Here is a 24645-nt window from a genome sequence, read left to right on the forward strand (position 1 = left end):
ATCTCACATATTCACAGTATGATAACAATTTAGGCATAATACACAAATATGCCATTTAACTTGGCTTCAGTTGACATTTATGCATTTCAAATTAGGGTGTGCACAAGTAAGCACTTACACTTGTATAAAATTGAACAAGTAGACATACACGTCCTACATAATACACATAGGATGCCATATATGACACAAAATTATCGTGTAGGACGAATGTGACTATTTGTTCATGTTTATACAAGTTTATAAATTGTCGTGTAGGACGAATGTTCACACCCAAAGTCAGAGGACATATATGTCAGTTGAAGCCAAATTAAAGAATACGTTTATGCATAATATCATCCTGAAATAGTTAACCTAGGGATAATTAATACCCAAATAATTTATTCCTCAATCAAACAAGTCCTTAAGAATTAATGATCTGGGTCTAATTTACGTACTCAAAGAATTTTACTTCGTCTTTTTTTTGTTTGGGGTGGGGTGGGGTGGGGGGCAATATTATCAAGTCTATTATCATTTGAATTAAAAGTGATCGATATGAAGTAATGGACATGTCTCTATTTATAAAAAAAAACATAATAGTTAAAATTGCACTTATTCGAAAAGGTTAAAAAAAATATTGGTAGAACAAACATGTTTCCTGATAATACGTTTTAATAATTATTTTAACAGTAGTACCATATATTCAGACTATTTCAACTATGATAAGAAAAGGGATAAAGAAATTACTTTTTCTATTTCGAATTATATGTCGTGTTTCAATTTTGCATGCTCTTTTAAAAAAAATTACTCCCTCCATTTACTTTTAGTTGATACATTTGAATTGGATGCACCTATTACAAAAATAATAATTAATATGATTATTCTACCACACTACATATTTAATATTAGATCTTGAAAAATGAATACAGAACTAATAATTCATATTGTTTCATTGTAAAGAGATAATACGCTAATAAATACCTGTATAAAATGAATTGAAAAAAAAAACAAAAATATATGGTAATAAGATAACCACAAAACTAAGAGCCCGTTAGGATTAGCTTATAAGCTGTTTTCAGCTTTTTTGAGTATTTGACTAACCAACTTAAAGTCATTTTGTGCTTGAAATAAGCCCCAAAAAATAATTGAGTTTGTTTAACTTAGCTTATCTAAAACAACTTATAAGTTGTTTTGGATTACCCCAACTTTTTTTAGCTTAAAATAACTAGTTTTCAGCTTATAAGCAGCTTAAAAAAAACTTATCCAAACAGGCTCTAAGACTGAACTAGGATCATCACCATGAAATACAGGTAATAAAAAAAATGACACTAACAGCTGAAAGATTAAACAAAATGGACAACAAATTTCTATGTTATCAAATTTTTTAAAATAAAAAATAAAAAAATCATCTCCAAGAATTTCTACATTCTTTTCCTAATAAATATGTACAATTAGCCTACCGCCCCAAAGTAATTCCATCTACATAGTGTAGGATTCTGCAAGAAAGTTGAAATGAATTAAACAAGAGTTAGAAAGGGTCAATAACAGAAAAGGAGCAGCAAGTCCTATGTTGCTCGGACTCTCCAAAATTGTTGTTGCATCCATGTCGGATCCTCCAAAAATGCACTAGTTTTGAAGTATCCGACATGCACCAGGGAGACATTTTAAGAGAGTCTGAGCAACAACATGCAGTTCTGGCGATTACCTCTCATAAACAAGGATTGAAGAACTCTGTGGGTGGCATTGAACCTACACCAACGTATATCCAGTTTTTCTGCAGAGAAATGTACATCGTTCTTTATACCCATCAGATCAACTGATTTCTTGCTTCCCATGAAATCTTCAATCTCGACGAAGCTTTGCCATGACAAAGAAAAGTTTCCTTCATGTTTTCAATGAAGACATGCTCGTGCTTTTCATATAAAAGTACATTATTTCAGATGGGGTCAAGTTTTCTCCGAATGATCATTCATCTTCTGCTTCTCCAATGCTTCCTTCTCTGCTTTCTTTCTCTTAAACTCCACCTGCTTTCGGTTTTCCTCTAGGGCTTGATTGAACATCCTTCGGAAGTTTAGTAATGTTGTGATAACTAGGGGAAAAAAGAGGAATGACGTTAAGCTGGCCACCTCATTTATAGATACAGGTCTAAACTGTGCACAAGATGATCATACGAAATGATTTATATAATTTGTATCAATGTAGATAGTAAACTCAAAATATTTAAGTGATATGAACCAACGCTACCAGGAAAGGAATCGCAGAAAATTTGAAGCGCAATTTTGTTTTGATGATCACTTAAAAACATTACCTTGTTCAAATGGGCAACGAGCTGGATCTTCACCAAAGTATAGAATCAATGTGTCAACATTTCTACCCTGTTGGATAAGTACAGAAGAAAAACATACCATTAGGAACATCTCAATGTGGTAAGACACCAAATGACCACAAAATCTGTTAGGAATAAGACCTACCACACCAGAATAAAGTTGAGCCAAGGACCTCACTTCACCTTCAGCATAACATAGAAAATCCTTCAAAGCCTGGCAAATGACAATTATACTAATCAATGAGAATATTCATTATCTACTTTTTGATCTCTCTTGTAATAAAATGTTTCAAGATCTCTTTTTTGATTCCATCGGCTATCCTAAGTAAAAAAGAAATGGAATAAGAAAAACGTTAATAAGAGGAATCCCATCCCGGTGACAAGGATACATGAGTGGTTTTCTCCTCCGCATCCTTATCAAGAATGATCAAAAAGGATGTGAAGTTACCATGCTTAAGGGTGACATGAGATGAAGTGAAAAAAGAAACAAAACTCTCGTACTTTCATCTCAAACCAGAGGATTATCTTGGACCAATGAGGAAAAGAAACGAAATTATGCCTGGGACAACAATGATCCGGAACTGAAGCTCCAAATCAATTAGGACTTTCTATAGCATATCTACTCATGATCATAAGACTCCCTTGAAAGTGCACATATGTCAACAGTTATACAGCTCTAACACCAGTACCACAGCATATGGGAACAAAAGTAGAAAGTAGATGGCTGGCTGTTTCAGGTCTTACACATAAGATTGAGGAAAGGGAGAAGCTGGGAGAAAAGAAGGTCAGTGTCTTACAAAAGTATAAATGAAATATTTTGTTTGTGGTTCCTCTGTCAACACTTCTTTTCCTGTCTTCTTCACCACTCTAGATTTTCGACTTGGTATAATGCTCGTCTACTAGGATTTTATTCTTCCACAGATCCCCATTCCAATCTTTGTGTTCTTTATTACTGTGAGAACCTTTTGCTTTTCCTGGTCAACATTATATATTACCAAGTAGTGTCTTGACTTAGAATTCTTTTTTCTTTCTCATTATCCATTATTAGAAAGAATAAAAGTGAATTAGAGCCTTCATCGCGAGAGAATTTTCAGTTCTGAATTGCATAGTGGAATCTAGGAGGATTCGGCTTCTCGAAATGCACTATTATCTACTGTGATCAAAACTTTAAATACTTAGGCGCATCTCAGTGGATGCCAACATCACACTTATTTATTTTCAATTTTTGATTGACCGGGTAGAGTGGCCCAGAAAGAGGAAGAGATAAAGAATCTGACTGTATGCAGAAATCAGCATTATGTAGATCACTGTAGTCATGGCTTACCTTAAGGAAATTCTCAGACACAGCTCCGTCGTTTTCAGACATGGACAGTTCTTGTACAACTTTCTCCAGTCCTTTGCTAATAGCTTGCATTTCCTCTGCAAGAAATTTCAGTTGTATCTGCAGAAAATTCTTAATCAGAACACTTGTCATTCATATTTCTACAGTGAATTTGTCATTGGTCGGTCCAAATAACGATACCTTTGCGCAAGGTTCCAAGCTAGAAAGATCATTAGAAAAATCTAGCAATTCAGGCAATTTGTCAGCAAGTACCTGGCAGAGAAAATTTCTTTAAGCATCTTGTAAAATATGCTGGTTGCTAACATAAGGTAAACTCAAATTTAAATCATTTCCCCAAGTGAAAATCTTGAGTTACAAATAACCAGCGCAATGACAAGAAAATAGTGAGAATATAAAGACACGTAGTTGTTACTGTAGCAATTTGTAAGGAAGGTTGCGCTAGAGGATAATTTAACAACAATAGGATAAGAAATTTGGAAGTACCATGTGCCATGCAACTTTTTAGGATAGAGATAATTATATAGATTGATTTGATAAATGTGAGGAAGCTGATAACAACGTACACAAAAAGCCAAGTTTTGTGATTTGATCGCATGGCGTGAGAAAAGATCCATTTCTCTGCATCTAGTCATCATTCTTTGTTTTATTTTTAAAATAAGTCTTCTATTCTTCCTTTCAGCTAAGCTTTATTATAATCAACTTATATACAGATTCAAAAACCCAAAGAAAGAGATAATCCCTGATTTATCCAACGAACTTTGGACACTATTTCCTTTTTCCCAACCTGAACAGTTAGGGTTGAATTTATAATTTGTCTTTACTAACTTCAGATATAGACACTTTTAGCTACATAAAAGCCGATACAAAAAAATTTACAGATGATCCTGGGACACAATTGAAAAGGACCGATGACAAAAGGTGCAAACAGCTAAATATCAAAATAGCTGATCTGATTAGGTAGTCGATCTTGATAGTCCGAATACGAGAAGTGTCTTAATCTAGACACTCTCCAAGTTGATAGGATCCAAATGAAAAAAGGAAATACAATGGTAGGATTTGCCATCTTTCTTATTAAATAATGAAAAACCAATTGGGCTTTTATCCATCAGACATGAATGAAAGGGGATGACACTCCCCGGGTATAGAAGAGAGGTTTGGTTGCTCACTAAAAGTACAGGCCGGCTCCTTCCGAATGACCTAGAATATAGTCTAGGTCACTCTTTCTTGGCTAGTCTAGTAGACTGCTACAAGAACAATAATTTGGAAAAATTGAGGAGCTTCTGGGAATTGAAAAACGTAGGAATCGACTAACGACCCTTCTATCTAGAGCGGTGATTCCGTTCGGCCGAGGAATCGAAGCGAATAAATTAGTTCATGCCAGCCACCTGTTCTGGAACTTCCAGTTCTAATAGGATTGATTATGTATCAGAACTGAATCACTACACGAACTGGGTAAATAGAAATGGAAAAGAGATGTTTCTATTTCATCCAAATTAGTTGCAATGCCCATGAAACTCCGGCGGAAAGGGAAGGCCTGCCAGGCCGTATGCCCATGGGTGCAGAGAAGTTTCCATATTTACACCTTTTCTTCCCGTGAGTATAGCATGATGAGCCCAAGTTACGGCTGCTCCGGATGAAAGGGGAATAAAAAGAGGGATGGATTTCGACCTTGCTTTGAGAGTTATAGATTCGGCCAAGAGTAACCTTGAAAAACTTAGTCAGCTGCTGGCGTAGTCAGACTTAACATTGATTGAAGCTTGATCCAAGGCTAGGTGCTGTCCCAATCCGCAAAAGTAGCTTCAATTAAAGGTTGCGCAACTTCATCTCCCCTTGCTGTAATTATCTCTGGAAGTCGCAAATCCATCTTTGTTCATATTGCTAACTCTCAGTTTTGTCCCACTTTTGCAGTTGATGATATCATTCTGGACTAGTTTCTCCGTAATTGGATGAGTCAGTGGCTGGATTGGTATCGTATCTCACGCCATCCGAATAGGTTTCAAAGCAAGCAGGGAGTTTGGGTTGGTGTGAAGTGTACCGTTCTTCTTAGTGACTAGGAGCGGAGAGCCCGTTGCACATATTTGTGATCGAAAACACCCCAGAAAGAGTCATTCGTCTACATAACTTACCTCCCAGAAAACGACAAAGTCGGCTTCATTTAATACTTGCTCTCATCTTGTGAAGAATGTTTTTAGTACTTTTTCCTGTCTGGTCGCGAGAGAGCGGAGTGTACCGCCCTGCCAGTTTATTGGTTAAAACAACCTCAAAGATTTGGGACAGTCATCGAGACAAAGGACCCCTTCAAGTGGCTCTTGTTGGTTCAGCTCATCAAGCTATTACAAAAGAGTCCTCGAAGAAAGTTGCATGTCGGTACCAAAAACCGATGCCTTACCACTTGGAGTCGGCGTGGCGTAAAGTGAAGATTGGGGTAAGACATCTAGAAGCCCAATTTTTGCCTTTTTTGTCCAAAATCATAGATGTGCTTGACGCACATGGAAACTGAGCCCTATTGAGGGGGGGGGAGTCTTTCAACTAGATGTGCTCCTTCGGCTGGGTTTGAGAAGAAGAGAGCATCGAATTTCTACGAGTTCGATACTTTTCTTGATCCGGGATGAAGAAAAGTATCGCAACAGTATTGGCACAAAAGGATCGGTCCTTGACTCGTAGTCCCTTTTCGAGTATTATCTTTTAGCTCAACCTCCAAGTAGGAATAGATTCTATGAGTCGTGATCCAGTTAAGATAGGAGGCATTTCTAGCATTGAAAATCCCTATTCTTATTGAATAGTTCATTCACGAAGTTCGAAACAAAGGAATAAAAAAAAGTCACGTTCACCTACCCAATGCCAATGATACGAAGAGCTAGCTTTGCCGTTTATTCCACTCGCCCTTTCCAGCCCCGGCTCGATGTAATTGAGCTTCAGCGAAGTTATTGGAAGGCCACACCAGTGGCACAACCTATGGGCCAAGTAGCGCCTCAATGGGAGTCTTTTTTTCCTCCGCGATAGCGCGGCGGGTCGCCTTTTAAATTAATTACGTATGCCCCTTTCGAATCGTTCTATCATTCGAAGTAGGAGTTGGGGTGGCTTGAATGGAAAATACTGGACAGGAAAGGAAAACAAACTGTCTAGCGACCTGTGCCATGATATCTTGGAGGAGGCGCATAGCTAGTTGAGCGTTCCTTTTTTATGGACGAAGATCTCAAAGAACAAATTCTCGGGCTAAACATAATCCATCTCCCCCGAAATCTGACTTTCAATTGGGAGTCCCTTTCCATCAAATTACCTTTCAAAGAGATTCCGCATCTACTTATTTCGGGATGAAGACATGTCATGCTTTTGTAGACCAGCTAGTATACATTAAAGAAAGTTTCGTTTTTTGTTGCAGCCCGAATTCCCGGGGGCATGCCCCGTATCCGCAGGCTTTTTTCTGGTTCTTCACTCCAGCCTAGCTCTGCCCAGCTTGGATGAACAAAGTGTGCAATGCGTGGAGTGAGATCACTACCATACCCTTTTGGAACCCTATACAAGGGACTGCTTGCTGCTCGCCCCTATCTCTAAAGTGGCTTCTTTTTCCGGCTAGCTCTAGCCCTAGTAGAGGTCCGAGCAGACCATTATTGAGTCAAGCAACCGAAACCGAGCAAAGAAGTCGCTCGAGTCGCAACAGAGCATCCCATCCTTGAGAGAAAGGCCCAAAAAACGTCAATAAAATCAAGCATGAACGATCTGGAGACGCAAATGGAATGGCATTAGAGGCTGCTTCTATGAAAGCACCTGAGTCATCAGGTCACAGATAAGAGAAAATCCAACTCATGCTCAACATAGATGATTCCTTCCTAACAAGCAAAGTCCTTGAAAGCTAGCTTTAGCTTAATGTGCATTCTACTAATCATTGAACAAGCATCACAGATTTTTATGTCAGCATTTCATTTAAGAAATGTTATGACTCATTTATTTCAGAAAAAAATCAGATCTGCCAAGAAATTGGGGACTAAGGGGTCGTTTGGTTTGAATACAAGTTATGTAGCGATAAGTTATGCTGGGATAAGTTATGATAGGATAAGTTATGCTGGATAAGTTATGTTGTGATAAGTTATGATGGGATTAATTATACTAAGATTATTTCTTATTGATTGTTGGTTTGTTGTATTCAAAATAATATGCATTGCATAAATTTTAAGAATAAGTTGTTTGTTTACAAAAAATGTCCTTAACTTTATTTAGTTTTTTATATTTTCTTTGCAAGCTTTATTTATTCATTCTTAAAATAAAACTTCCATCTTATTTAGCTTAAATATTTTTGTGTGTGCATTCCATGATTATACCGTGTGTGTTTAAAACAAAACTTCCATCTTATTTTGCTTAATATAAAACTTTCATCTTAAATTATTTATGATTTATTATTTATGGATTAACTAAAAGAGGATTTATTATTTATGTCACTTCATTTAAGCACATGTCACTCTTAAATTGTAAAATATTAAAATTATCTTCCATTTAATTGATATATAAAATACAAACTTTCAAGTGAGTAAAAGAATATATAATTAAAAATATGAAATTCAGTAGTAGAGAAATTAAAATAAAAATAAAAATAAGAATTAGCCAAATAAATTCATAGATAAAAATTATATTTATATAGTGTAATTTTTTAATAGAAAAATATGAAGAATTATCATAAAAATAAGGATTAGTGAAGGTTGTGAATGTCATTGTACATGGTATTAAAATAATGTGAATATACATGAATGTGAAAAGTGAGGTATAAAAAGAATATAAAGGGATACTTTTGTCATTTCACCTACTTTATTCCGGGATAAGTTATCCCGGCATTACTATTCCACCCAAGGGGAGAGATAACTTATCGCAGCACTAATCATTAATCTCGGGATAAGTTATCCTGGACTTACCGACCAAACAACAAATTAAGTAGCACCATAATTTAATCTCGGGACTATTTGGTGTTATCCTTCACACCAAACGACTCCTAAGCAATATGTGTGTTATAGGAAACTCCCACCCCCGAAATATTAGTCAACCACATCATTATGCTTTCATCAAGAAGAGTGCCGATCAAAGACTGTACCTTGCAAAGATAATGCATGAGAGTCATCTTATTGTTTCGTGCACGTGTCTCTGTTAGTTTAAGGAGGCTATCTAACCTGAATCCAACAGCAGAACCTACACAAATCATCAAGAGATTATTAGATGAGACAAAGATAATTGCTCAAAGAATCATTATTTGTAAGAACTGCATTTATCATCTAAGTGAAGCAGGGATGTTTCAATAATTTCAAGACCAGAAAAGCCAAAGGAGATGACAATTGCAGAGATATATCATTTCATCAGAAAAGCTTTGAGCCATACCCAGTTGATTTATTTGACATGTTTTCCTTACCTAGAGTTAAGATTTCTACTGCTGGAGAAGTTCTCAACTTGGAAATCTTTTGGTGGGACCAATTTTCTAAAATTTTCATGAAACATAATTGGGTAAATCTCTGGTAAGAATTGGACCTATTCAAATAACAGACATGCAGGCTGTGGTTTCCACCCTACAGAGGTTTGAAAAAAGCAAGTTTAGATGATCTTTAGCAGGAACAACATCAGCTAATCTTCTATAGAAAGCTGGACCTGGTTATTTGATGTGGTAAGTGCACCAGCATAGGTGAACAGTCTAAGCTAATAGGTTTAAGCGTTGATGATGTGCATTTAATTTCTCAATTCCACATCCCCATAGATTGTGTAATTTCTTTTTTCATTTGACAAACAGGCCACTCCTTTTCTTTTGGGTAGGGGAACTCTTCAACTCACTCCCACAGAAAAATAAGACGTCACAATGAAGAGATCAATAGTAGATATGCTTGAAAATAAAAGAGATGTTTACCCACCTCTAGCAGTTCCCTGGTTCAAAGCATTTCCGAGAGAGAGAATTGTTTGCATAATCCTTTTCAATTTTGATGAACCTTTGATCTGATTACAACATCAAAGAAAATATGATATTCAAGGACAGCATCAAAAAAGAAACCCCTTATCTCATCTAAAAGTGGTAAAGCATTAAAGTTAGAAAGAATAAACAAAAGAAAATGTGCCTGATCTGCTGCCGAATTCACAATATTCAGACTCTTCCTTAGCTCAGAAACCTGAAATTAAAAGAGAAAAAATATGCCGTCAGCAAGTGAAACATTCCCGGTGCAGCAAAGAGGCAGCAGAAGCAAGCGAAGTGGAATCTTTTAGAATAGAAAATATTGCAGCTCAATCAGTAAAAGAATAAAGCCAGGAGATTGGCATCTGCCATCTTCTCACCTGAGATTCAAACTGAATCTTAAACGAAAAAACTCGCAGCTTGGACTCTGTTCGTGGTACTTGCATCAACTCTAACATAAACTGCGACAACGAAGAGGTCTTACAATTAGACGTTACTATATAAATGGTCCAATCAATTCCATGCAGGAGAAAGTGGGATTGTAAGCAAAAATAAGGGAAAAAGGTTAGTTCACAATGGACAGACCTGTTCACATCGACCCAACTTCTCCTTCTCTCCTTTATAACCCTGAAACAGAAATGTTCAACTAAACAAGGTTATTCACTGTGTTCCTATGTACATTTAATTATTAGTTTTCCTTAATTCTTTTTAATCAGATTTTTCACCTTGAGTGTTTCCATCTCCTCCTTAGTTGGGCAAAACTTAATCAGATTCTCCACCTGATCCACATCTAGTGCTGAATCTTCCAGTGCAAGCACCGAACTCTGTTGAAATTATTAAAAAGTGGTAGCTAACAATTAGAAGCATAATCCAACTTTTAAGAGAACATAATCCACACAATTAACATTATATTCATGAACCTTGGGTCTACCTCAACCTCAAAAGCTAGTTCACGAGGTGAGGATTGCCCAAAACCATATAAGGAGAACAATTACTCCATCCGCCACTGATATATAATTAATCTAAAGATGTGTTTGGGTGTATGGGTGTGTGGTCTATGTAAAGACGTGTTTGTGAGTACGTGTGTGTGAGTGTGTGTACATCATGCTTGGAAATAATCACATTTCAATATAACTCAACTATATGCAGGATTATGGTCCACGGACCATCACAAAGGGAGATGACAGGAAGAGAGTGGAGAAGGTTAAAAATGAGGAGAACATCTAGCATGCAAAAAGTGCACAAACAGGACCAAAATTTGTGACTACAAGTATAAACACCTTTTCTCGGGATAGGTGACACTCAAATGGCTTTGCTTTCTTTAAATATCAGATTACACTTAAATCAGCAGGGATATATACATTGGTTAAACAATAAAGTACAGTCTTAGGATATTAAAAAATGTAAGTTTTTTACCAATACAATTAAGCAGTACAGAGTCCAAATCAATAGCAAGTCCCCATTTAAGCATGGATATTGTTACTACAGATGTTTATTTGGAAACTGAACATCTCGCAAAGAATCTCCAACAAGGCCTACAATGTGATTGTTATTCCTATTTTTGAGAGGAAGTTTAGTACAAAATTGAGAAAATAGAATGGGAGTGAAAATTATATAGATGAGCAGATCTAAGAACAATGGGCACACAGTTTACCATAATTGCTTATCAAGAACACAAAAATTAATCAAACACTGGAAGCTATAAAATCATGGGACACATAACATGCTTTAACTATTAGAACTTGAATGTCAAATGAATCATTGTGATAACAGCACCACCCTACTGCAGGTATACAGAAGTGGATAAATGATTACCCAAGGTAATATGACAGAGATGAATACAAGCAATAGTACAACCAGCTGTATGTCAGATATATATATTCTAGAATAACCATATTATAAAAAAAGAAAGCCAATTGTATATGTATACAGCTTACCAGCATGTCATGCAGTGGTATCTTCACCTTAGAAAGCATGATTTCACAATTATAAGCCCGTCTAAGATCAACCTGCCAAAATAGAGTTCAGGTAAATGCTCTCTTAAAACTTGGAAGAGCTGAAATATTGCCACACTGCCATCTTTTCTCCGCAGCTATATGCGAGGAGAGAACAGGCAGTGGCTTCCACAGAGCTATATGAGTATTAGATGATGGATTATATCAGATGTTGCTCGTGAATAGGTTTTCACTGAATCCTTGACAAAGAAGCTTAGATAATTTGTGGAAACAAACTTGGGAAGCAGAATTAAAAGATTTGTTTGTCCAACCACCATGGTATTATATAACTGTTAAAAGATCCCCATCTACAGGCCTAGGAGACAGAATTTATTAGTTAGATTTTTTAAGATACAGAACAATGTAAATATTTGTTAGAAACAGATACCGGGTGATGTTTTCCACCAAAGCTTAGATATATTGGAAGAAATCGCCTAGTGTTTTTGCCTCGGATGGAATTTGAACCTAGGACCTCATGGTTCTCCCCCAACTTCATTGACCACTAAGGTAACCTTAGGTGCAGCAATAGCTGATATTTATTTATTTTTGACAAGGTAAAGCAATAGCTTATATATTACTGACCCTCAATTAAATAAAAAGGCAGTCTGATGCACATAGCATCCATCTTGCGTTCACGCAGAGTAGGGGAAAGGGCCGCACCTCAATCGTGAGTATGAAAATTCTGTTGACCCTTGATTCAAATAATGTGAATAAAGATGAAAAATCCATTACACGGCTGCCTCAGTACGGTGCACTGACCTACATAGTTCCTTTTTTCCAATAATTTTCTTTTAAAGAAAAGCACCAACAGCCATAAGGTTTGGCATCCTCAATAGTGAAACTATTATTCCTAACGTCTTAAATTTTACGTTCTTCAGTAATTAAGGGGCGGTTCTGAATGAATAACAGCATGCAAATTTGACAGCTTTCAGATTTGACATTCTTGACAATCCAATCATGGTCCATTCTGGAATTAATATTTATATGGAAATTTAAGTAATCAGTGCGACCTCCTATCTAAACATGCTATATATCAAGTGATGTTACAGTAAACAGGAAAATAAAGATCACTGAGAGCAATAATGCCTACGACATGTCAGCCCCGTGCTTCTCCCTTTACACACTCAGGTTTTTAGGAATAAAGTCCACCGGATTTCAGCCAAAGAATTTCATTCCAGAAACCCTTCTGAAAACAAAGTTTCTTAAGCTGAGAACTAGCAGTTTAAAAAGGAACCACTTGAAAACACAGAATCGTGTCAAGAAAAAGGGATTGGGGAGCAAGCTGCATTAAAGGAAGATAATGAAGTACAAGACCATGATCAGAAAGTGTACGTTAGAATTAGACTGTTCATAATATTTAAGATTCTGAGATTTATGTCAAACCATGGAACACCAGGAACTGTGCAAATGAATGTACAAAGATAAAATGATCTAGGGAAACCTTTGATGAAAATCTATAAAGAACCTCAGATGTCATATAGTCATAAGCAATTACCAGTTGCACTTTCTCCGGCTTCTGCCCCATTGAGGTCCCCGAACTCCTTTTCCCTCCTGAACTGCCTTGCCCAGAAGTTGGAACTGCGGCTGAGAAGAGAGATTCAAGCTCTGATATATCAATCTCTGGTGCCCTATCAAACATAAATTGAGGACATCAGATGTTATATCTAGAAAGAATCTTAAAAAGATTGACTAATGGCTACTTTCACACTCATAGTTGGCACGTACTTGGGAGCATCACTACATTTTTGAGCCTCAGCCCACAAGCTTCCTGAGACTGCTCTAGATATTTTTAACCAATGCAAAGGCTTCAGTTTCTTTGATGAATGACTTCTTGAATTCATGGTAGACAATGGTCCTCGTCCCTTTATGCCAGGTGGAGGAGCAGAAGGTGGGGGTGGAGATGGAGAAGTAGGGAGATTACTACCTTTGGATGGTGACTGTATCATACCAGAACCTGCTTTCAGATCCGGCTTGAGAGAAGGGACTGGAGGAGGGGGAGCAGAAGGAACACTTTGTGGAGAACCCAACGCAGGAGGAGGAGGAGGCGATGGCATTGCAGATACATTCGCAAGCTTAGAAGCTTGTGCAGCAGGCAAAGGAGGGGGTGGAGGTGGAGAGGGTCCACCATTGAACGAGGAGTTCTCCTTCATAGGTTGCACAGGAAGAGGTGGAGGCGGGGGTGGTGGCACCCCGGTTTGGGGAACAACTTTTTCCTTGTAAGGTGGAGTAGGTGGAGGTGGAGGTGGAGGTGGAGGCAGTTCACTAATAGAGGAAGAATTTCTGCTCAATACTTGGGTTGTAGTTAACTGGCATGGAGGTGGTGGAGGAGGTGGTGGTAGTGGCGGTGACTTATCTCTAAAAGCTGAACTTCCCTTCAAAGTTGGGACTGGTTCAAGTGGTCCACTAGTACAGGCAGAATTCTTGTTCAATACTGGGGGCGTAAATAATGGGCATGAGTCTCGAGGAGGTGGAGGAGGTGGAGGTGGTGGAGGTGATGGCACCCCTCTGAAAACTGAATGTTCCTTCAAAGGTGGGGTAGGAGGAGCAGGTGGCTGAGGTGATCCACCAATGGAAGCAACATTCTCGTTCAATAGAGAGGTTGGATGTTGTGGAGGTGGTGGCGGCGGTGGTGGTGAAAGATTACTCCTCTGCACGAATTGTTGTTCTAAAGGTTTGATAAAGGGAATGGCAGCTGATGGAGAAAAAGAATTAGGAGGAGCTAGGGATGGAGGACAACTTTTAGAAGGATGAAGAGGTCGAGTAGGTTCCTTTTTAGCAGCTTCATCAGCTGGCTGCTGTGCTGTCAGAGAAGGTGAAGTAGATTCCCCTTCATAAGCTGGCTGCTGTGCTGTTCGAGTAAGCATAGGTGCATCAGATTGAGACATAGCAGGTCTATCATCCTTCAAGGAAACAATTGGAGAACATTGGGTTCTGGGTGGAGCAGCCTGAGATGCAGAAGGTACAGTTCCAGTGACTAGTTTATCCTTCACGGGAGGAGTGTGCGGTGATGGTGCCATGGGGGAAGGAGACACAGATAATCCAGTAAGATGAGGAGGTGAAGCAGGTTCCCCTTCATGAGCTGGCTGTTGTGCTGCTGGAGGAAGCAGATATCTATCAGGTTGAGACGTAGTAGGCCTGTCATCCTTCAAGGATACAATTGGAGGACCTTGGGTTCTGGATGGAGTAGCCGGAGATGCATAAGGTACAGTTCCAGTGACTAATTTATCCTTCATGGGAGGAGTGAGCGGTGCTGCTGTCACTGGGGTAGGAGATAGAACTAGTCCAATACCAATACCCTGATCCTTTCCAGGTATGGATGAGGATGAAGGTGGAGTTGAAATACTGGTCTTGAAGTGTGGCGCCTTGGTTTCAGGTAGGGAAGGAAGGTCATTCAGCTTACCACATTCGCGTACATGAGGATCCAACTCTTTTATAAGTGGAGGATGTTCCGACGTTGGGAGAACGTACGGAGATGGTTGTGATGACACAGAAGACGCATTAGGTTCTGTACTAAGGTCAGCAGGAGAAGGTTTTGAAAGAGGAATTGATGGCTGCACTTTTGACACCTTCATCTCACTTTTGGTCCCAACAAATTGAGCTTCAGCTTTCTGTTGGTCACTTTGGTGTACTTTGGAGGATGATTTGATGGATGACATAGACTGCTGCTCCAACATAAATGGTGACGAGCCTTTAGCATTATTGTCCACTGGTGCAGGTCCCTTCCTCTCTCCAGGAGTCTCCAAATTTGCTTGGTCAAGGAGCATGTTAGTGTCTGTAGACAAGGGAGGAATGGATTCCAAATTTTCCTGGATTAAACCAGGCGTGGTTATTTGTTGGAGCACATTATGAGCAGCACCAGCCTTCGGACTTATCCAATCCACAGAGCTAAAGATCTCCTGAACTTTGGCAAATGCCTCCACTGGTAGTCCATCCTTCTCCTCAAAACAGGACAAATCTACAGGAAGAACAGAAGCAGCAGTGTCCATCTCTGAGAAAAGAACCTTCATCCAGAGCACAACTTTCATAAAATTACAATATGCTTCTAGCTGGAGAGTATCAACAAAAAAAAATGCATTTTATACGAACAATGATACCTCTGCTCTGAAATCTTTTGGAAATTGATCTTTAGCATCCCATAAAGTGTCAAGTTCATCACGATTAAGAATCAAAATGTTTGACCTAATAAAAGCTGTGTTGAACATGGTCCTAAACATCATTTGTTCCCGCTCCAAATCATCGTGCAAGCAAATACATTCCAACACAACATCCCCTTGAATATGGCAATTGATATCAATCTTAACCAATTCACATTCGGCCTGAAATGATATTATAAAGAATGTTGGATCAATACTAGTCAGTTGTGTCCTAAGAGGTCATGCATAACAAGAATGGGAAAGAGGGGGCGAGGGAGAAAGACCAAGATGTAACAGGTACATGCATATTCAAGCATGTGCAAATAACAACCTAACTCAACTGAACTCCACTTGAGCAAAACCATAAGAATAATGCTATTAGAACAAAATGTCATAAACTTCAGTAGAACAACTTGTTAAATAGTCCAATTCACTCTAAACCAAACATCTCAATCCCAACGGAAGACCACCACTTGACAAATTAACAAGGTCATAGAGCAGAGGAAAAACTGTAAAATTGCTTCTTTGGGAAGATGAAATAAGCGAGAAAATTGTAGAAAATCAAATATTAGGTAGTTGATCCACTCTAAGTCAAACATATTGATCTCATAGAAATACCATAAGTTGTACTTTCATAGATAAAGTTCCCCGTATGTTCCTTGCTCTATTTGCAGATTATTCACATGTGTTTTTTCAACTATAGATGATTCTGACAAGGCTATATGTAAGTCCTAGAAACAAGCATGTCTAATCAACAAAATAGAATAAAGATAGCCTTCCTCAAAGATACCATAAACCCTTTGGAAGTAACAAATGATTTTAGTAGAGGAAAAAAAAAATTACCTGCTTGTAATGCCGGACAACTTTATTCCTCTTTGGAGTTGAGAACAAAATTTTTGGTGATCGATCAGAAACTACAAACGGGTCCTGTCCATAGATACGAAATATTGGCCGGCAACCACCCTCGCCATCAAAATTAGGTATAGCCCTAATAATGATGCAATCCAAAGTGAGTGCTCTATCCAATGGAGGCCACTGCATGTTCACATTCCTCCTGGCTACATACTGTAGGTATCTTAGCTGAGAAGGAATTGGATTCAGTGGCTGCAGCAAGTACAAAAGCTCACGAGGAGCCTGCTTGTAAATCATGTCTAAGGTCTTCTGTTCTCCAGTGTAATGTTTCCTGTATATCAATAATGCAGCCAACATAAATGCCAAAACTGGCCAACCACCCCGTTCACAGTGCATTAAAAGCACATTTTGTTGCCCAAGTGAGAGCCAACTTTCACTGGATCTTAGAAAATGGTGCATCACCTCCATTGAAAGCAAGGGACAACCCTCATAGTGCCGAGGGTAGTCCATTATTGTCAGATCATACTCAGACAGAATATTTGCCATCAGGCTCTGCGACAAACCCTCACGAAAATTAAAAACCAATATTGACGCGTCAGGGTAATGATCCCGAAGTTGACTGATCACACCTCCTGCATAGCCTTTGTAATTTTCTTCCTCCCAAACATCAGTAGTGAAACAGCAATCAAACACTGCATATAAAATAGAAGCAATTATTAGCGCAAGTCATATACAACAGGCATTAACATTTTCAAGTCACAATATACCACAGAGATGACATGACCCAGCTGTAATAATCTTGGCCTCCTGCATTATGTTGAGCTCTAAACATAAATATTTTCAAAAAAAATATAACAGAGAAAAACATTTTCTCTTGCTACATTACTGTTCTGTTTTTCTCCTTTTTCAAAGAGAAGAAATTTGGGTTCTGTTGTCACAATACTGTTTGAAAAACTTCAAGGAAGCATGTCCAGGTGTTTCTTGACAGTGTCCCTTATAGTTTTAAAAGGCATGGATAGAATGACATCACATTTTGAGTTGTTGACTCTAGATTCAGTATCTTCTCCATTCCTTCCACCTTCTTCTGGGTCACATAAGAGTAAGATACCTAATTTACATGTACTCAAAACTTAATAAAATTGAAAAATTATATAAAGCATCACTTCCTCAAGTATTTTTACCCTTTTGTTCTACACATCGAAGTATGACTGATCAAAACTCTTCAACTCACAATTTTACACTGCTGGAAAGCTCACCTTATGCTGCCGCGTGACATGGTTTTCCTTTCATCTAACCCTAATAGAGAACATGTCTTAGACTAAAGAAGTAGTTCAATCCTCTGTTTATTAAGTGGCTGAGTTTTCCGCTTAAGTTTTTTCTTTTGCCTTGAATGATAGTGGTGTCGGCGCCAACTTGCGTGTACCTTGACTATTACACCACACCTATTTATTTTTTTGCCTCCACCAAGATCTGGACATGACACCTCATGGTTCCCCTCCATTTTCATTGACCACTAACACCAAACCATTGGGTTTTTTTACTTCAAAATATTCTAAGAATAATATTATTTGCATTAGTCATCAGAACACATTCATAGTTACATTACTTCTTTAGCCTTCATTCTTTTATAATAGTTTAATTGAACAGTTGTGCTAGCAGATACCAGAGAGATTAAATGAAACTGTATTATGCATTAGTGTCCAGCACAACCACCCTTCAAACTAAACGACCCATACGTTGGAAAAGCACTATTTTAGATTAAGTTGTTAGCAGAAACTTAGAAATTTCATTAATTATACTAAACAAAGCACAAGCAGTTTTTTTTTTAATAAAGGTAAAGTTGTATTCCTCAGCAATGCGGGTATGCTGGCAACCATCAAAAAATTACAGTGCAAGTAATCATAATTACAGAGAGCCTAGGAAATATACTGGTTGTTCTACCTCATCTATACCCTCTTCTTTACACCAAAAATACAAAGTATTAATGCAGTTTTCTTTTACTTTCTGCAGTGGATTAGTAATATTCTTAAAACATCTATCATTTCTTTCCTTCCAGACTGACCACATATGCAAGAAGGGACTAGGCTCCACCATTTTTTCTGTTTTTTACTCCCACAAGCAAGCTTTTAATTATACTATTCCCAAGTACTACACTAGAGTATTTTGGGCGAAAAATACGAGCTGAATCCTCTGCCCGTTAAGCATCTCAGCTAGCATGCCAAACGTCGCCAACTTGGCAGCAGTCAATATAGTCATCACAACATAACTTCCCTGAAAATCAACTGAATTTTGCTTAGTTGAATTAAAGTATTTGACAGTTTCTTCATTGTAAGATAACTTGCACTTTGCTTTAACTCACTTCATCCACTCACAATTCCAACTTAACATCCCATATTTAGATATTTTCTTATAACCAAGAAATCACCGAGGGCCAGCTGGCATACAATTCAAAACATGTACTTCAAATTAAATTATTAACATACAGTAGAAGTATTTTTAATCAATCCAAAAGTAGCTAAAGTCTGGTCTTAATTTGTATGAAAGGCCTTAATAATTTCGTCTTCAATTTCAGTAATAATAAACCTCCTTTCCTAATCCAAATAAGGTAATGTATCTTCACTGGCCTCAAAGTGGCAACAAAAATGATTCCTTTTTTCAATTTTCTGTACCTTAACAGAGAATAATCATTTCTTCTCTTTTTTTTTATAATTGTGGTGTTCTAGGCCAACTTGTGCGCACCTTGACTAATTCCACGTGATAACTCCCACCTCCCACCATGATAACCGTGATGCTTGGGCCAACTTGTACGCACCTCAACTAATTCCACGGGATACTTGTCACCTCCTATCATGATAACCGTGATGTGCAGACCAACTTGCACGCACCTCGACTAATTCTACGGCATATCTTCCACTTCCCACCAACAGCACATACCAAGTGGACACCATGATAACGTGGTGCCCAGGCCAACTTGCACGCTCCTCAACTAATTCTACGACATACCAGACACCTCCCACCAGCAACATATACCAGGTGGACACAACTTGTGCGCAACTAAACTAATTCCACAAAATACCTGTCATTTTCCACCATGATAATTGTGGTGACCAGGCCAACTTGCACGTAGCTCAACTAATTCTACGGCATACATGGCACCTCCATCAGCAATATGTATCACGTAACTCTGTCAACCAAGACGAAAAACAGACAGGAAGAAACCACCATAGCTTTTTAATCTCTTCTAGAATTTGAACCTCACAACTCAGGATGCTCAACCACTTCATTAACCACTAAGCCACACCATTGGTTGCATAAACAAAAATCACTTCTTCACGTTTCCATTACCCCATTATAATTACACATTGAAACATAAAATATAAACAACAACAAAAAAAAATCGTAAAATTTTCTATTTATTCTAGCTCGATCTCTAAAAAGCAACAAAATACCCAGAATTTCAAAACCTCCATTAATTAAAAATTAAAAATAAATATCACGTACCGTAAACTCTCTCGCAGATCTCTAACAGTCCATCAGGTGGCTTCCTATAAAACAATTTCCGTAGCAATGCCATTTCTGCTTAATAATTCAAACACCTCCTTCCTTCCTTCCTTTCAATTCCACAAAAAAAAAAACTATCTATACATACAAAAATATGTGTATATATACATGTATCTATACATATATTTTTCTGTGAATTTGTATTGTGTATTATGAAAATGGAGAATTGTTGTTGAAGCTGAGGGATCGCTAAACGAATAAAGAGGAAGAAAGAACTTTGGAGTCGGTATTTTTTTTTTCTTTTATGAAAAACGACGACGTGGAAGGCATTTAGGACAAATATAGTAGCAGCAAACGTGGACTTTGGAAAAGGAAATTTTATTTATTATCCATATATATCTCATATTGGAAATTTTGTCATTTAATGGGAAATAACTCTATTTTAACTTTTAAGCAAAAGTATATCCATATTGGAGGTGTTTTTTTAAAAAAAAAAAAAAAAATATATATATATATATTTACTCCCTCGGTTTATTTTTATTTATTCAATATTTTAAAAATAGATTGTATAGCTAGCTAGTTTCATGCATTAATTACTTATTTTTCAAATTATTCTTCACGACCTCATATAAACATCAATTAATATGGATAATATGATAAAATAGTCATGTTAGTTATTGTTTTCTTATAGCCCGTTTGGATTAGCAGGAAAAAAATAGTTTTTAAGTCAAAAAAATAAAAAGTAGGGGAGAGTCTTACTTTTGGGTTTTAACTTTTTTAAAGTCATTTTAAACTTTTTTTAGGTTATTTTTAACTTTGTCAAATACTTTCAAACGTTTAAAATAACTTAAAATAAGGTTTGACCAACTTTTAAGCCAATTCAAACTGATCTTAATAAGTGTGTCATGTCCAAATATGACAAGTAAAAGTGAATGAAAGAAATAATATTTAATATCAATATTTGTTTAAGTACGATTAAATGAAACTCATGTTTTGTGAGGTTCGTTAAGTAGAAATATGCTCAAGTTCATTAAATGAGAAATGATTTTTTGTCAAAAAAATTTTAATTGTGAAATTGAAATATAAAAACTATAATTAAGAGTAAGACGGAAGAATCTTATCAATTCAATCACAACTGTTTGATGATATAATCATATTTATCGAGAGTTGTTATAAGATGGAATATATAAACTCCATTGAAGAAATTAATGGCCAAAAGTTATTTTATATTCAATCGAATGAATATTATAACGATTAGAGCATTCTTAATTGCATTTTATGTTCCTTTATAGTTTTTGTAAATCAGATTAATTTTTTAAGGTTAAGAAAAAATATATGGCATGAATTATTGTAGAGATTATCGATGTGCTTCGAGGAATTGAATTTGTCTCCTTATTTGCAAGATATTAACCTAACTAACTAGGCATTTTTGAGATAGATTTGATGGAGTAAAATATTAGTTATATCGAGTGTTTATTTTATTTTTATTTTTTTAATATAATTTTTCATCTGATGTTTGATATTTATATTTAGAATCCGATTAAATTATAATTTGTTTTGAAAGTTTTGTACCAGCGTGTACAATAAATTCAATAAATACTATTTTAATATTCACTAATATCATGACTTGACCATGGTCAATCAACATATATTACTATTTCATTAAATTACTTAATCATTAGAAGTTGAATTAATTTATTGCAAACACCTAATACAATTAAATATTTATCGAATGAATGTTAGTAATTGCTTAATTGTGTTTGTCTGTCATTTATCTTATCTTTATTTATACAAAAATATAACATCTTTTAAATGTTGCAAAACATTTTTTTTTGAAGTTTTTATAAATGATGTATCGATTAACTTGTATGTACTTCAATCGAGTACTTATTACCTTTTTGTTTGTGAGATAATTACTTTAGTAAATAAAATAAATGACCTTTAAAAAATAAATTATTTCAATTGAAATTCCAAAAATTAATCCTCTTATTATTTTTATTGATCTTTATTAATCACTCGATCATCTTCTTGAATACAAAATTTAAAACTTATTACATTAGGAAATGTACTACACAAAATTGTCACTTTGTGGACCTTTTTCATGTGCTTGGATATCTATACAAAGGAAGAAGAATAAACTTTTATTACTCCACGCAAAGTTCCAACATTACTGCCTCCGTGTCAAATTAATTATTTTACGTCGTGTTTTCTTTTTACACGCTCTTATTAAAAAAATATTAATTAAAATAATTTTATTTACTTATATTAATTTTAAGATTTAATTTATCTTCATTAGATATTTAATTTATTTTTCTGAGACTCGCATCTGATTATCTAGTTGGTAAGATAATAGCTTATCAAGGTGATAATTAGTAGCTGGTTCGAGAGGATGATCAACCACACCGAGGTTGAGTGTATCTTTCGCTCAAGAATAAGAAATTGAGCTATTAAGTTAAGTTTTTGTTTTCCTTTTTCTAATTATTTTTTGGGTTCATCACATCATAATTAAGGCGTTTATAATTTTTAAGAACAATTACTACTAAGAATAAAATGAAAATAAATACAATAGTTAATTTTTCTTAACTTAATTCTAAAATGTCAAATAATTTAAGATATTTTTTCTAGAAATTACGACAAATAATTTAAACTGGAGGAGTAACATTTTACATTATCATCAAATCAAACACTTTCTAGAGCCAGAGGTTGATTTAAACGAGTAAATAGTTTGCCAAAACGAAATATCATTGCAAGGCCTATTTTACCATCCAAAATTACCGAATGTTCTTAATTATGCAATCTTATAATAACCTTAGACCACTAACTATTGGAACTTAATGGTACCACTAGCATATTATCTCTTCTTCATTTAATTTTGTTTTGCTAAGGGTTTGATTTCTTATTCAATATCCGATATTTACATTGAGGTTCGCTTGATTTATATTTATATTGCGTAAAATCTATTTAAAAGAAAAAAACTATATAACATGATTTTTTCTATATTCAAAATCGAACTCAAAATCTCTGATTAATAGGGAAGAGGTCCTATTTATACTAGGAATAAATATATTTTTGTTGCTAACCTGCTATCGATTTTCAGGGACCAAAATTAGATTAAGAACCGTTTTTTCCAATCAACATTTCCTAACTCCCAATAAATAAGTGATAATTCCTTTTCAAAAGTCTATTTACTAAATATTAAAAAAAAAAAATGAAAAAGAAGTTTGTTATATGAATCTTTACCTAGAGCAAAAATGATATTGAGCTTTTTATCAAGAGTAAAAGAATGGTAAATATTTATAATCTGCACCGAATGTTTTTCAAATCATATAAATTTATTAATATATAGTTAACTAATTTATTGGGATAAGAATACATTTCAATTAACCAAGATTGAGTGCTAGATTTAATTTATGTGCAAATACATAACATGCATTGATGTATTTATTGGCTTGACATAAACGTTATTTTATCGAGAAGGGAGAGTACTACACAACTACTACATGCGGAAGAAGGGTTGAAGTAAAATTTTAATTATCATAAAAGTGAAGTTGCGCAAGCATTTAATGATCCGATGTTTCAGTCTGAAACTCGAGATCCAAGATTTTGTTAGTTCAAGAAAAATTATGTCACCAAAAACAAAGTGTTCGATGAATTATATCAACTCAAAAACCATCTAATTTTGGACACTTCTCGTATTTCGACTATCAAAATCGATTAAAAATAATTGACATACGTAAAAGGAGGCCGTTTGTTGTACAGTGCCACTTTTATCAATTGTCACTTGTCCACCGTCCACAAGACCACAAATAAAACCTAACCTTAATGGATTTCATGAATTCATAGTTATAATGGGGAAAACTTTTTATTGATGTGATGAACACGTGATAAATGTTCAAATCATGATTATTATTATTTTTAGATATTTGAAATTTAAGATATACTTAATTAATAAATTTAAAATTACTTGAATAGATTTACGTATAAAAAGGATCGAGAGGCAAGAACTATATACATATGGTTTGAGACTCACTTCCTTAAAAGAAAAGAGAAGTTATGTAGGTTGTGATTGTTCGTAAATGTAGCGATTGCTCGATCAAGAGTCAGTCAAAGACTTGATTCCAACATCCGCACTACAATCAATAAAAATGATTTCCAAAGTGATACATGATGCTAAATCGAGATCAAGATATAAAGAAAGTATCTTACCAAGAGATTATATTTTCAAGTTCTAAACTTGTATTTTATAATTAAAGCTGAAAGAATTTTAATCAATCCGTTGCATTGCTTCATAGTGAATCGCGATTTTGATAGCAATATCTTTTTTCACACAAGATATCATTGACGATCAAAACTTATGTCAATCATAAAGTAATTTCGTTTCTTTGCAATTCAGTTTCTCGACTAGATTGAAGTATGCTAATTTAAAATATGTATTAATTCCAACTTTACTCATTCAAGTGTAAAATAACGTTAATAGTTAAAACTTCAGATATACAACTTTAAAATTAGAAATCGTCAAAGCGTAATGGTAAGCCTAAAAATATGAAGATTGAACTGCATAAGCAATTTGTCAACTTTATACTTATTGCTTATAGATTTGAAAT

At 35.8% G+C, this 24645-nt stretch overlaps 1 protein-coding gene across 2 annotated transcripts; it reads right to left on the reverse strand.

The window, feature by feature from the left end:
- Window positions 1–1281: 1281 nt before the first annotated feature.
- On the reverse strand, window positions 1282–20318 carry LOC129891532 (formin-like protein 18). Of its 2 annotated transcripts, XM_055966922.1 has the most exons (18): window positions 20042–20317; window positions 16532–17232; window positions 15650–15871; window positions 13281–15556; window positions 13051–13183; window positions 11499–11570; window positions 10287–10385; window positions 10147–10188; window positions 9942–10022; window positions 9728–9778; window positions 9527–9608; window positions 8725–8819; window positions 3825–3896; window positions 3627–3743; window positions 2448–2516; window positions 2285–2351; window positions 1682–2065; window positions 1282–1472 (listed from the first exon to the last, which is right to left on the reverse strand). In XM_055966922.1, exons 1-17 carry the CDS (start codon window positions 20112–20114, stop codon window positions 1923–1925), a joined length of 4395 nt encoding a protein of 1464 aa, XP_055822897.1. In that variant the 5' UTR covers window positions 20115–20317; the 3' UTR covers window positions 1282–1472; window positions 1682–1922. The 2 variants fall into 2 exon arrangements, with proteins under 2 accessions (XP_055822897.1, XP_055822898.1); XM_055966923.1 differs by lacking the exon at window positions 3825–3896 and having other exon boundaries at window positions 20042–20318.
- Window positions 20319–24645: the final 4327 nt, after the last annotated feature.

The sequence above is a fragment of the Solanum dulcamara genome, chromosome 6 (assembly GCF_947179165.1).
Source record: "Solanum dulcamara chromosome 6, daSolDulc1.2, whole genome shotgun sequence".
Lineage (NCBI taxonomy): Eukaryota > Viridiplantae > Streptophyta > Magnoliopsida > Solanales > Solanaceae > Solanum > Solanum dulcamara.

Excerpts from the sequence above, each read along its gene's own strand:
- LOC129891532 (XM_055966922.1), bottom strand. The coding sequence starts at position 20,114 with ATGGCATTGCTACGGAAATTGTTTTATAGGAAGCCACCTGATGGACTG. Across the intron at positions 10,189-10,286 it reads AGGAGATGGAAACACTCAAG|GGTTATAAAGGAGAGAAGGA; the intron begins GTGAAAAATCTG and ends TTTCTGTTTCAG. Across the intron at positions 2,517-3,626 it reads TGTCTGAGAATTTCCTTAAG|GCTTTGAAGGATTTTCTATG; the intron begins GTAAGCCATGAC and ends GTCATTTGCCAG.